Source organism: Pipistrellus hanaki (assembly GCF_964339955.1).
Source record: "Pipistrellus hanaki genome assembly, chromosome: 7".
Taxonomy (NCBI): domain Eukaryota; kingdom Metazoa; phylum Chordata; class Mammalia; order Chiroptera; family Vespertilionidae; genus Pipistrellus; species Pipistrellus hanaki.
This window is the reverse complement of record NC_140509.1, coordinates 4,317,534-4,330,614: the sequence shown is the minus strand read 5'-3', so window position 1 is coordinate 4,330,614 and position 13,081 is coordinate 4,317,534. Positions and strand designations below refer to the sequence as shown.

Here is a 13,081-nt window from a genome sequence, read left to right as displayed (position 1 = left end):
AAGGCCTGTTTCTGGCCGGGTTTCCCTCTGGACCTGCACTGCCAGGCAGTGCCGCCTGCATCGCTCCGTTCACCGTTCACAGGGGCTCAGTGCTTCAGTCTAACTGTATCAAGCAAGCATTGACCATTCTCAAACCTGAATTCATCTGTTCTCCCAAACAGGCTCCTTTCCATTGCGCTTGGCTTCCGTCAAGTCCCCAGCCACCCAGCGGCCCAAGCCTGGACGGGACCCAGGCCCGCCCTTGCTCTCCCGCAGGGCCTCTGACCAGAGCTGCGATCTGGGCCAGCTCAGGCTGCCTCTGGCCTCTCCCAGCCCCCGGCACCGCCTGCCGGCCTCACAGGTGGATCACAGCTCTCCCTAGAGTCCGCGGCCTTGTGTGGGACCTCGCCTGCTTGGCCTACTCCCCCCATCTGGCCTCTTCCCAGCTCCTGCCTCTCGGCCCTCTGACCTCAACCTAAGTCTCATGCTGGACGTTTGGGCTTAGGATTCGAAGCCCGTTTTCCCTGCCAGGTGGGGACACAGCTTTCAGTGCTCATTTCACCTCAGAAAGGACCTTGATCTTGGTTCTGCTCTGAAGCTGACAGGGGGCCTGGCCAGTCCCCCGGAAGGGGGATGCAGCGGCTCAGGCCCCACCTGGACCTTCGGAAATGTCTCCTTCCTTGACTTCAGCTTCTAGTTCTGGCAACGGCCAGAGAGAAGCTCCCAAGTGAAAACCGGCATCTCACTGCCCTGCTCGCAGCTGCTCCGTGGCTGCTCTCCCCTCCGGGCCCATTCCTGGCACCGGCCGTTCACGGCATGCGGGCTGACTCTAAGGGAGGCCACAGTGTCTGTGATGCAGCGGAGGCTTATGGAGCAGCTTAAACCGCAGCTCTGCCATTGGGCGGCTTATGGAGCAGCTTAAACCGCAGCTCTGCCATTGGGCGGCTTATGGAGCAGCTTAAACCGCAGCTCTGCCATTAGGCAGCTGTGTGAACTTTGGCCCGTCACCCACACCTTCCTCATGCACTAAAGAGAGCAATGTTGAGGATGAGGATTTATATGATTCTGTGAAGATCTATCACACGCCAGGCACACAGTTCGTGCTGAGAAAGGTTAGAGATATTATTGCCCATCCTTCCGTTTGGTGTTTAGGCCCCAGCTGGCAAAGCTGACTTACCTGGGACCTCCGTAAGGATGCTGCTCATCACCCGCGCTGTGCATGTGCTTTCCTCTCCATCTGAAAGTTAACTACTCACCACCCACTCCCTCCTCCATAAAAAACAATAACTTAAAGCCCTGGCCAGTGTGGCTCAGTTGGTTGGGCTCTGTCCCCTGGACTGAAAGGTTGCCAGTTTTTTTTTTTAATTTTTTTATTAAATTATTATCTGTGTACATATTTTACCATTGCCCCCCATACATACTCCTCCCTCCCCAGAGTTTTGTGTCCATTAGTTGTACTTATATGCATGTATACAAGTCCTTCGGTTGTTCTATTATCTTCCCCAGATCTCCCTCCCCTCCCCGCTGTAATTTGACAGTCTGCTTGTTGCTTTACTGTCTCTGTATCTTTTGGTTCATCAGAAGGTTGCCAGTTTGATTCCTGGTCAGGGCACATGCCTGGTTGTGGCTGGATCCCTGGTGGGGGGCCTGCAGGGACCAATGTTGTGCTCTCACATTAGTATTTCTCTCTCCTTCTCCCCATCTTCTTTCCTCTCTCTGTAAAAAACATCAATAACAAACTCACAGCCAATATATACCTTTTGAAAGAATTAGTTGATATCTCAAATCTTCTGGGCAGAGTAAGGCCTCTTTTTTTTCTAATGCTGCTTGTTTGTTTGTTTGTTTTTTAAAATACATTTTATTGATTTTTTTACAGAGAGAGGAAGGGAGATAGTTAGAAACATCGATGAGAGAGAATCATTGATCAGCTGCCTCTTGCACACCCCCTACTGGGGATGTGCCCGAAACCAAGGTACTGCCCTTGACCGGAATCAAACCTGGGACCTTTCAGTCCTCAGGCCGACGCTCTACCACTGAGCCAAACCAGTTTCGGCAATTCTGCTTGTTTTTTATCTATTGCTGCTCAACAAGCCACCCTAGTATGTGGTATCTTAAAACAGAAGTTATTGCCTGGCCAGAGTTTCTCAGTGGTTGAGTGTCGACCTATGAACCAGGAGGTCACAGTTTGATTCCAGGTCAGGGCACATGACGGGTTGTGGGCTCGATACCCAGTAGGGGGCATGCGGGAGGCAGCTGATCCATGATTCTCTCTTATCATTGATGTTTCTCTCTCTCTCTCCCTCTCCCTTCCTCTCTGTAAAAAATCAATAAAATATATTTAAAGAAGTGCTTGTTCCTTACAATTCTGCAGGTGCCCTGCAGGTCTGCATTTCCCGTTGGCTGGGCTCTGCAGGGTTGGGTATTCCCAGAGGCCTCACTCGCTGACCAGCCGTTGACATTGGCTGCCGGCTACAGCCAGGCCCTGTGTGGTCCGTGGTCCAGGTCTGCACCGTGTAGGTCTCCCCGTGGCCGCCTGAGCTTCCTCATAGCATGGCAGCTGGGGGCAAAGGGGCAAGTTCCAAGTGGCAACAGTGGGAACTGCAGATCTCATAGGACCCAACCTTGGCAGTCACACCATCACACATGCCCAGTTCTGTTCAAAACAGGCCAGGGCCAGCCAGAACAGGGGAGGGGCGAAGTGGGGGGGAAGTGACCGAGGACAGGCTGTCATCTTCAATCCGCACCCTCCCTGCTGTTCCTCGCCGCGCCATCACTCTCACGACCTGCTCTTGCATCTGTCTCTGGGCCAGCTCCATTAGGGCTCCAAAGCTCACACCCTTTCAAGTATTTCATTTGGTTCACATGTGCTTTTATTATTCTTTTTAATTAATCGCAACACTTAAAAATGGAGAGATTTTACAGAAAACTGGGATTTATCATTTCTGTCTGGACCGGGAGCTGCCCCTCCAGGTGGGGGGCGTGCCCTGCCGGTGACCGCTGTCCGGTGACTGCTGTCCGTGAAGGTCTTTGAAGGGAACCAGGTCTTCTCAACACTGGCACTTGCGTTGCCAAATGAGGTCCTAGGAGAGCTTACAAGTTGAGGTGGGAAAGAATGGACACGCGGCTGGAAGCCGTACCTGTGACCGTAACCAGAGCACCGTCACCCCAACAGCAGCGGCCCCCCAGGCGCTGATTTAGCTCTCCGCGATGCGGGAGGGGAGGCACTATCCTCCGGTGGGGATACGTTTTCCACTGACTTTTTTGGGGGAGCACCGAGGGGAGGGAGGAGGCAGGAGAGAGGGAGAAATTTCACTGTGAGAGAGACACATCCATTGGTTGCCTCCCTGACCAGGGCTGTGGATTGGGCCTGCAACCGAGGTCCCTGCCCTTGACCAGGAATTGAACCTGCGACCCTTTGGCCCCAGGTGCCAGTTCTCTGACCACTGAGCCACCTGGCCTGGGCCAGGCATGTTTAACACACGCCTTTCACAGAGGAGGGAAGTGAGCGAATAGGCACTCCCCGGGAGTGAGCTTTCACAGAGAGGGGCGGTAGGTAGGGACGTCTGATCTCTCCGCCTGCGAGGAGATGAACAGGAACCTTCACTTCTGCGTTTACAGGCTCCTCAGTCCTCACAGCAACCCAGCCGAGCAAGCCCTCACTTTTGAGCCGCCTCCTTTGCTTTTTTTTTTTTTTTTTTTTTTTAAATATATTTTATTGATTTTTCACAGAGAGGAAGAGAGAGGGATAGAGAGTTAGAAACGTCGATGAGAGAGAATCATCGACCATTTGCCTCTTGCACACCCCCTACTGGAGATGTGCCCGCAACTAAGGTACATGCCCTTGACCGGAATCGAACCCGGGACCTTTCAGTCTGCAGGCCAACGCTCTATCCACTGAGCCAAACCAGTGCCGGCTGCTTTGTTTTTCTTTAAAAATAAACAAAGTGCTGCGTAGTGGCGAAAGCCCGCCCATCGCTGCTCCCCGGGGGCAGCTGTCACTCTGAAGTGTGGGGACCTCCTCGAGCATACTTTGTACTTTTAACAAATGTTTGTTTTCCTGAACATGTATGGTCGTTTTGTGTATTTTGAAACATGAATGATGCCTGGCCAGTGTGGCTCAGTGAGTAGAGCATTGGCCCATGCACCAAAGCAGGGGTCCTCAAACTTTTTAAAGTGGGGGCCAGATCATGGTCCCTCAGAGAGCTGGAGGGCCGGACTATATGAACTACTAATTCCTACTGTAACACCTCGGCTGCGCTCACTGCCCAAAAAACCTGGCGGGCCGGATCAGACTCCTCTGCGGGCCGCATGTGGCCCGCGGGCCGTAGTTTGAAGACCCCTGCACCAAAGGGTTGTGGGTTCAATTCCCGGTCAGGACACAAACCTTGAGGCAGGTTTGGTTCGAGAGGCAACCAATCGATGTTTCTCTCTCCTCGGCAGCGTGATGGTTGTTGCTGATTCCATGTGTGTACAGCAGCATCTCACAGTTTTATATGCATTTCTATATTCCCGGTGATGTTGGGAATCTTTTCCATGTTTACTGGCCATTCGGTGACTAGAAATAGTAAAAACCTGTATCCTTACGTTGACATCAGAAGCTCTTTCTATTCCTCGCCCTCTGGGGAGTCTTGCCTGGCATAGCTTCCGCTAATTTTCTCCTGCCTTGTCTCTTCTTTTCTCTCTTTCTTTCTTTCCTTATTTGCTTGCTAAATTTTTAAAAAATTGATTCCAGAGAGGAAGGGAGAGGGAGAGAGAAGCATCAGCGATGAGATAGAATCATGGACCAGCTGCCTCCTGCACGCCCCACTGGGGATCGAGCCTGAACTTGGACATGTGCTCTGACCAGATCCAACCGTGACCTCCTGGTTCATAGATCTACACTCGGCCACTGAGCACACATAGTGGGCTCAGTAATGAATTTTTAAAGTAGCCCATCCTTGCATTTCTGGAATAAACCCTTCTTTGTCACACATATGCATGTACACACACACATATATAGACACAGTTGCATAAACTCCACTGGATTCGGTTTGCTGATATTTTATTTAGGATTTTTAGTCTTATAAGTGTGATTGGCCCTCTTTTTCCAGCGTCTGGGGCAGTTTATATAAACAAACAGTTTCTTTAAGGGTTGGGGGGACGCCAAAACCAGTTTGGCTCAATGAATAGAGCGTCAGCTTGGGGACTGAAGGGACCCGGGTTCGATTCCGGTCAAGGGCATGTACCTTGGTTGTGGGCATATCCCCAGTAAGGGTGTGCAAGAGGCAGCTGATCGATGTTTCTAGCTCTCTATCTCTCTCCCTTCCTCTCTGTACAAAATCAATAAAATATATTTTAAAAAAAGAGTTGGGGGACACATCTATGAAACTATCTGGGTGCTGTGTGTGCGCACTTTTTGGTTTCTAGTTCAATTTATTAGAATTCACAGGTTTGCTTAGGTTTTCTATTTCTTCGTGAGTCACCTTGGACTACCTGTCATCTCATTTCCCAGCTCACCTCCTGCCCCCGGTGGCTAAAGCTCAGCCCCCCCGTCCCCCCCAGAGAACCAGTCCCCTTCTGTCCCTTCCAGTAACCAGAGCCCCTGCCAGATCGTCCTCTGGCCTCCGGTCACCTTTGTTCCTCGAGCCTGTGACTTTACTTCCCCTTTGAGGACTCAGCCACGTTTAATTGTCCTGGTAATTTACCCATATTTCTAAGTTTGGTGCTTTTTTTCATTCTTCTCTCTGGCTGGATTCTGAAGGCGGTCCCACTTTATAGATAAGAAAGCCAGGGTTCGGAGAGGTTCCACAGCCTGCGGGAGGCCACGCCACCAGCCACCAGTGCTTCAACCTTACGGCCCCAGCTCTCCCAGTCCTCATCCTGTGCCGCTGCTGCCAAATTAACCCCGCTGCTTCTAAGGCCTGAAACGCCTAGCGCCCTGCACAGACCCCAGTGCGTGTGCGTCCTTCCAACCAATGTTTCAGCTCACTGTTTGTGGTGAGTTCAGCTCCCGGCCAGGGAGTGCAGGGTGAGACGGCGGCCATGGCCCTGCCCGGGAATGCCCTGTGCTCACCGGACACGCACACTCCCGGTTGTGCTGTGTGCGCAGTGGGTGTGCAGAGCTGACTGGGCTGCAGCTGCTGGGAGAGGTGCTTTGGTGTGGGAGCTCAGAAAGGGGACTGTGACCCTGAAAGGCAGGTTAGGGTACCTCCCGGGAGAGGGTAAGGAGCTGCGATCTGAAGAAGGAAGAGGCCTAGCAGTGGGAAGTGGAGAGCCCGAGGCCCAGCTGGCACAGAGCTCTGCCCGGAGGGGCCTGCGGGTGAGGAGTCCGGAGAGGCTGGCGGACCACCCTGGGGGCCTGAGCCCGGAGGGACGGGGTCTTTAACCGGAGATCAATGGGACACCGGGAGGGAAGGAGCTTCAGTGGGCGCGGAGACAGTCCGATTTGCATTTCAAAAGGACTCTCCGACCCACCCGCAGCCTTCCGCCGCCGCCGGGGTCAGAGGGCGGCCGGTGCGGGGTGGGGGGTGGACAGAGGGAGATGTAACGGGGCACACGGATGGGTCTGGACTCAGCACCGGTGCTCACTGTGACCGCCTCTGATGGGCCCTGGCAGGCGGGACCACACGATGTCTGTGTGACACCAGGTCCCCGCGGGCGCACGGCGTGTGGAACCGGCCAGCGGGCCGGGGCCGGGGCTGCGGGCAGCGCTTTCCCCACCCGCCCCCCGGCATTGCTTGCCTCCATGCGGCAGCTCCCCCGCAGAGCCCTCCAGCTCTCCGGTGCACTGTGTACCGCCCCCTCCCCCCTGCCGGCCTAGCCGGGGCTGAGGTGGGGACCCGGGGAAGCGGGGTGGAAGGCTGTGCGCCCGGTCACTCCTCCCGGGGGCGGGAAAGGGACACTCACAGCCAGCCTCCGGGCCCTCCCCGCCGGGTCACCCCAACAGGCCTGTCTCCGAGGCGGCCGGGCCCCGGGGCTGCCGGGAGCCGGGAGGGGGAGGGGCGGCTCCGGAGGGAAGCGGCCGGCGGGAGGGGGACAGACCTCCCGGAACCACCAGCGAAGCCACCGCGTTTCAGCTCTGGGGCTCCCTCCCCGGCCCCTCGGCGTTTCCCTCCGAAATCCCAGCAGCGCCTCCCGCCGATCCCGGGAACCCGGGTGGGGGTCCGGGTCCGGGGGTAGCACACAGCGGGGCGGGCGGTCTATCCTGCGGGCAGCAGGTCGCGGGGTCGGGGGTCCGGGTCCGGGGGGAGCACACGGCAGGGCGGGCGGTCTATCCTGCGGGCAGCAGGCCGGGGTGGCCGCGGGTCGCAGAGCTGGAGGGTCCCCGTGTCCCCGGTCCTGGGGGGCTAGCGGTGCGGGAACAAACTGGGAGCCCGAGCGAGCACCAGGCGCCGGCCGCTCACACCCCCCTCCCCCCCGCTGGCTCCCCGCCTGCGGGGCAGCGCCCAGCGCAGCGGGGATTTGGGGCGATCGGGGTGGGGGCGCCAAGGGCACGACGGAAGCAGGAAGTGAGGGGCCCAAACGGTGGAGTGGGCCCGTCAGCCCCGCGGCGAGGCGATTCCTGCTCCCACCCACCCGCCCACCGGCAGGACCGCCCCGCCCACGGGAGCCCGGCTGCGGGGAGGCCTCCCTCCCCCGCCCCCCCACCTCTGGGCGGCCTCCCTCCCCGCGGGCCCCAGGCTGGGAGGTGGAGCAGATGGTTCTCGCACCGCCCCCCCCCCCCCAGCTACAGAACCAGCTTGTCTCCCCCTCCCCCCGCAGGGCCTGTCCCCTCCACAAACCCGCCACCCCCTGCCTTCCGCCTTCCGCGTGGAACTGGAACTCCGAGTTCAGCCCGGGCCACTCAGGATTCAGGGGCAAATGTAGGACCTAAGCTCACAGCCCTGCACTCCGTCCTGCCTCCACCAGCCTCCCGGCCGGCCCTCCCCCTCCCGGTTTTATTTGCTATTCGGAGGTTCAGGATAAGGGAAGGACCGGCCTTTAACAACCTCAGACATTTTCCCGGCTCCAAGGCTGATTCTGCATGATGTCCCGGCTTTCCATCTCGGTCCCCCTCCCCCTCTAGCGCACCCATACACACACAGGACTGCAGGTTTGAAAGAGGAAAAGCACGTTTGTTGTCGCCGGTGGGAGGGCTGGAGGAGGGTCTCACCTTCCCGCACCTCGTGGAGACGGGAGTCTGGGCAATAGAAAAGGCAGTAGATGTGGGTGCATCTGTACAATATAGAAGAATCTGATATACTTTGTATAAAAGCCACATGTCCTCATGTGTGTCCTCCTGCTGGCTGGCTGGGCTGGGGGCACCGGGGACAGGGCTGGGGAGGTGGCCAGGACACAGGGATGCCCTGCGGTCCCCATCGCTGGCTGTCCCCCGTGGGGTCACTTTGGATCCTTGGTGGGGGCATAGCAGAGCTCCAGTGGTCGGGACACTTTCCAGAATTTCTCATTCACCAGCTCTAGGGTCAGAGAGCCATTTAGTGTCTGCAGAGGGTGTGGGAGGAAGAGGCAGGGAAGAGGAAATGAAGTTGGAGAAGACAGGAAAGGAAATGAGTGAGGTGACCATGGGAGGAGGCAAGGAAAGGAGCAATGAGGAGATGGGGCAAAGCGGGGACACGTGAAGGAAGAGGGAGGAGAGAGAGAGGGGAGGGGAGGGGAAGTGGAGAGGCGGGAGGAGGGAGAGAAGGGAGGAGAAGAGGAAGGAGAGAGGGAGAGAGGGGAGGGGAAGAGGAGGGAGGGAGAGAGGGGAAGGGAGAGGGGGTCAGTCAGAAATCAGGATGCTGGCTGTGGGGCCCCAGCCAGCTCCCTGCTCCCCCACCCCGGGGCCTCCAAGGCTCACCGTGAAGGGCCCGCCGCCGGGGGCGATGTAGATGGTGTACTGCTTTTCGCTGACGCCCTCCAGGCTGGGCAAGGCAGGCTCCTCAGGGCTGTCACCTCCGCCAGAGCCCCCGCCCTCACCCCCACCGTCAGGTCCCGCGGCATCGGAGGCGCCCCCTCCGGGGCCTCCCGGCTCCGCCGCCTCCTGCTGCTGCCTCCTCTCCAGGGCAATGCGCAGGGCCAGGTACTTGGAGAGGTGGTCCACCGTGGCGTTCCCCGTGGTCTTCACGTACCTGGCGGAGAGCGCGCTCAGGGCGGGGCGCAGGGCTTTCACCGGGCGCTGGGTGGGGCTTTCTGGCGGGCAAAGCCCACCCTGGGGAGGCTATAGGTCTGGTTTCCCAGCGGCCTGGGGAGACAGGGCTCTCACTCACCTCGTCTGGCAGTATTCTCCCTTCTCCACGAGCAGCGGGTGGGGCCGGAACACGAGCTCAATCTCTCCACCTGGCTCGGGGGGACTAGGGGCCCCAGGAGGGCTTGGGGGCCCCAGGGTACCCCCTCCCAGAGTCCCTCCCCGGTCACCAGAGTCTTCAGAACCAGCGCCCCCACCCACCCCACCAGTGCCTCCTACCCCTGTCCCTACACTGCTCCCCCCTGCGCCCCCGCCACGGGGTCGCTTGGGGGCGGGGCCGGGGGCAGAGTCGGGAGCAGAGTCTGAGCTCACATCTTCCCCATCGCCCTCTCCCTCCCCCGGTTCTCCTTCCCCTCCACTCATCGTGGCCGTCTGATCTGACCCAGGCATCGGCCGCCTCACACGCTGGGCCCTGTAGAAGCAAGCGGTTGAGGTTAGAAAGCATCAAGGATAAGAAGACTCAGACTTTAAACTTCAGGTTGAAAAGATCAGGGGAATCTTAAAGGTGACACCTAATCTTTATTAAATACTGACTACCTGCCAAGCACACTGCTATGCATTTTGCATTGGTCCTCTCCCATAATACAGGTAATTACCTCTATTTTATGGCTGAGGAAACGGAGGCTTAGGGAGGTTAAATAACTTGTTTGAAATCATGTAGTCCCTTGCCTTTCAAAGGAGCCTACAGCGTAGGCTGGCAGAAATGCAGAATTTCAGGCCAACGCCAGGCCTACGGAAGCACACTTTGCATTTCAAACCAGACCCTTAGGTAACCTGCATACACATTACAGACCCAGCAGTGCTGGCCTAGGGGGTGTTTTAATTCCCAGCAATGAGTCCAGAGCTTACACTTCAGACCACTCCACTATTCTGATTTGTAGAAACTTAGAAGGAGAGCTGTTTTCCTTTTAAGAATAGTAGCGCCTCTTGCTAAGAAGCTGCGTTTACAGCCATGACTTCCAGGCCTGGCCATCAGGCCTCCGTTAGCTCCTAGGCGGCTGGCTTACAAGACGGCAGGCGGCAGGCAGCACCCAAGTCTGGCCCGTGGGTCCGCCCGCCAGCCCGGCCCGGCCCGGCCCCTCTCCGGCCGCACCTGTGCACGGCCTGCATGTGCAGCCCCTCTCGCACCTGTGCACGGCCTGCATGTACAGCCCCTCTCACACCTGTGCACGGCCTGCATGTACAGCCCCTCTCACACCTGTGCACGGCCTGCATGCACAGCCCCTCTCGCACCTGTGCACGGCCTGCATGTACAGCCCCTCTCACACCTGTGCACGGCCTGCATGCACAGACCCTCTCGCACCTGTGCACGGCCTGCATGTACAGCCCCTCTCGCACCTGTGCACGGCCTGCATGCACAGCCCCTCTCACACCTGTGCACGGCCTGCATGCGCAGCCCCTCTCGCACCTGTGCACGGCCTGCATGTGCAGCCCCTCTCGCACCTGTGCACGGCCTGCATGTGCAGCCCCTCTCGCACCTGTGCACGGCCTGCATGTGCAGCCCCTCTCGCACCTGTGCACGGCCTGCATGTGCAGCCCCTCTCGCACCTGTGCACGGCCTGCATGTACAGCCCCTCTCGCACCTGTGCATGGCCTGCATGCGCAGCCCCTCCTCGATGCTGGAGCTCAGCGCCTGCTGGTTGTGCAGGCGGCTGAGCCGGATGAGCACCCGGTCTTGGTGGGCCTCGTATTCCTCCCGGCTGGGATAGATCTTCGAGATCAGAGCATCGAAATTGGGGTCTGGGCGCAAAGACCGCTTGGATACCAGCTTCTTGCGGCAAGTGGGGCACTCTTTGTTCCTGGGGCGGAGAGAGGGGGCCCGAGCAGTCAGGCGCCTGGGCCTTGAGGCCTCAGCGCTGCACCTCTAACCCCCGCTCCATGGAGCCCTCCGTTACCCGCTCCGCAGCGCCGTGACGATGCAGTCGGAGCAGAAGCGGTGGAGGCACTCCTTGGTGGTCATTGTGTTCTTCAGCATGTCCAGGCAGATGGGGCACATGAGCTCCGAATGCAGAGACCGAGGGGAGACCGCAATCTCTGTGCCGTCCATGATGGCTTCCTGGAGGCACCAGTGAGGGGAAGGCGGTGGTGGTTAAGGCGGTGGTGGGTTGGGGTAAAGAGTTTAGAAATAATTGGTCTGCCCTGGCCAGGTAGCTCAGTTGGTTAGAGCATTGTCCTGATATGAAGGTTCAATCCCCGGTCAGGGTGCAGATAAGAATTAACCAATGGATGTATAAATAAGTGGGACAAATTGGTATTTCCCTCTCTTTTTTCCTCTCTCTCTAAGACAAACAAGCAAACAAACAAACAGACAAGTGGCCTGTGAAATGGGAGTTTTGAGAAATACATTGAGATGGCAGAATCTGGATACCCCGTGTTGGCCACTTGAGAAAGATGGGAATTCTGAGAGAGGAGCTACTGATCGGAGGGAATGGAGAAGAGAACTAATGTCCCTTAATCAAGAGTAGGCGCTTTGAGGAGGACCTGAGGTTGGAGAGCCACCAGAGGGTGAGGGGGCACAGATCTGTGGCTTGGGGACTTATTCAGCAGAGTTTCTCCAAGTGTGGTCATGGCGCTCCCTATGTCAGGGTCTGGGCTCCATCCCCTTGCTGTGTGAGAAGCCCCGTTTTCAGAAAACTCCCAGGAGGGCTCCCGCACCTCCGCCACACGGAACTGCTCACCACCTTTCACAAGAGGCAGCAATGTGTGCTCTGCCTCTCTGGCTGTTGTGAGTGAGAATTAAGGAAAATAAATGTGGACGCGGTCTGAAAGGCTAAGGTGGTCAGAAGGTAGGGCCCAGGGTGGGGAGGAGGCTGCGCGGGCCGTGGCCGGGGGCGTGGGGCGGGAGTAGCGGAGGGACCGTCACCTGCGGGGTCCGGTGCAGCTCGTACAGGCTCAGTTCCCACGTTTTGCTGGCATTCTGGGCGTTCGCGGGCGTCGTCATGGTGACGGAGCGCAGACCCCGCCGAGGAGGAGGAGGAGGAGGGCTGAGAGGGGGAGGGGAGGGAAGGGACCGGGTTAGGGGCCCGCGCAGACCCCGCCCTCCGGCGCCCTCCGGCGCCCTCCGTCCCCCGCCCGCCGGCCCTCACCCCGCTCCGCCGCCCGCGCAGCCGCCGCAGCGCCGCGCCCGGTCCGACTCCCGGGCCGAGTTCGCCGGTCCGCGGCCGCCGCTCCGACTGCAGCTCCCGCCGCCGCCGCCGCCGCCGCAGGCCCGGCACAGGCACAGGCCCACGTCACTTCCGCCGCCCCGCCGCCCCGCTCCCCCCGCCGGGACGTCACCGCCGCTCGCGGCTCGGGTGGGACGCGACGTGGGCGCCCCGGTCCCCGCCCTCGGGGAGCGCCCGCCCCGCCCGGAGCAGCGCCCCGAGGCGCCCGCCACGTGGGCCGCGGCCCCCGCCCCCGCCGGCCCGGCTACCGGCTCTGCCGCCCCCGGGCCTCCCGCCGGAGGGCGGGGCCTGCGCGGGCTCCCGGAGGGCCCCCCCCCCTCCGCGGCCCCGGCGGCTCGGGGACGGCTCCCGGTCCCGCACACAACTTGGCGGCCCGGTCCGGATTGGGGGACAAAGCTGCGCGGACCCTCCGCTCAGCCTCCCGCCCCGAGAGTGCAGCCAGGTCCCGAGGCGCCGGGACCGCCCGGGCCCCGCTCCCCGCCGCTGGGCTCCCCGGCCCCTCGGCCTGCTCCCCCTCGAGGTTCGGGGGCGGCGGCTCGGGACGTCCAGACTCAACTCTCGGCCGAGCCGGAGACGCGAGAATTGCGTTTGGACAATCAGGAGCCGCGGCCCGTGCGGGGGGAGGCGCGGAGGGACGGGATGGGGCGCCACGCGGGAGGGACACAGATGGGGCCCCTGCCGGGGAGGGGGTGCGCTGTGCGGGCCCAGGGGCGAGTGTCTGCAGGGGGAGCGGGCA

General features: G+C 59.6%; 1 protein-coding gene across 1 annotated transcript; it reads right to left on the bottom strand.

The window, feature by feature from the left end:
* Nucleotides 1-8,051: 8,051 nt before the first annotated feature.
* Nucleotides 8,052-12,877, bottom strand: RING1 (ring finger protein 1). The gene is made up of 7 exons (XM_084891199.1): nucleotides 12,268-12,877; nucleotides 12,045-12,165; nucleotides 11,077-11,237; nucleotides 10,765-10,980; nucleotides 9,204-9,593; nucleotides 8,795-9,065; nucleotides 8,052-8,439 (listed from the first exon to the last, which is right to left on the bottom strand). Exons 2-7 carry the CDS (start codon nucleotides 12,120-12,122, stop codon nucleotides 8,338-8,340), a joined length of 1,218 nt encoding a protein of 405 aa, XP_084747325.1. The 5' UTR covers nucleotides 12,123-12,165; nucleotides 12,268-12,877; the 3' UTR covers nucleotides 8,052-8,337.
* Between the last annotated feature and the right edge of the window lie 204 nt (nucleotides 12,878-13,081).

What these genes read in the sequence shown, in the direction of transcription:
- RING1 (XM_084891199.1), bottom strand. Translation starts at nt 12,122, where the DNA reads ATGACGACGCCCGCGAACGCCCAGAATGCCAGCAAAACGTGGGAACTG. An exon ending in GTCACGGCGCTGCGGAGCGG is followed by an intron (nt 10,981 to 11,076) that starts GTAACGGAGGGC and finishes TCTCCGCCCCAG; the next exon opens with GAACAAAGAGTGCCCCACTT. An exon ending in CGCATGCAGGCCATGCACAG is followed by an intron (nt 9,594 to 10,764) that starts GTGCGAGAGGGG and finishes TTGCTTCTACAG; the next exon opens with GGCCCAGCGTGTGAGGCGGC.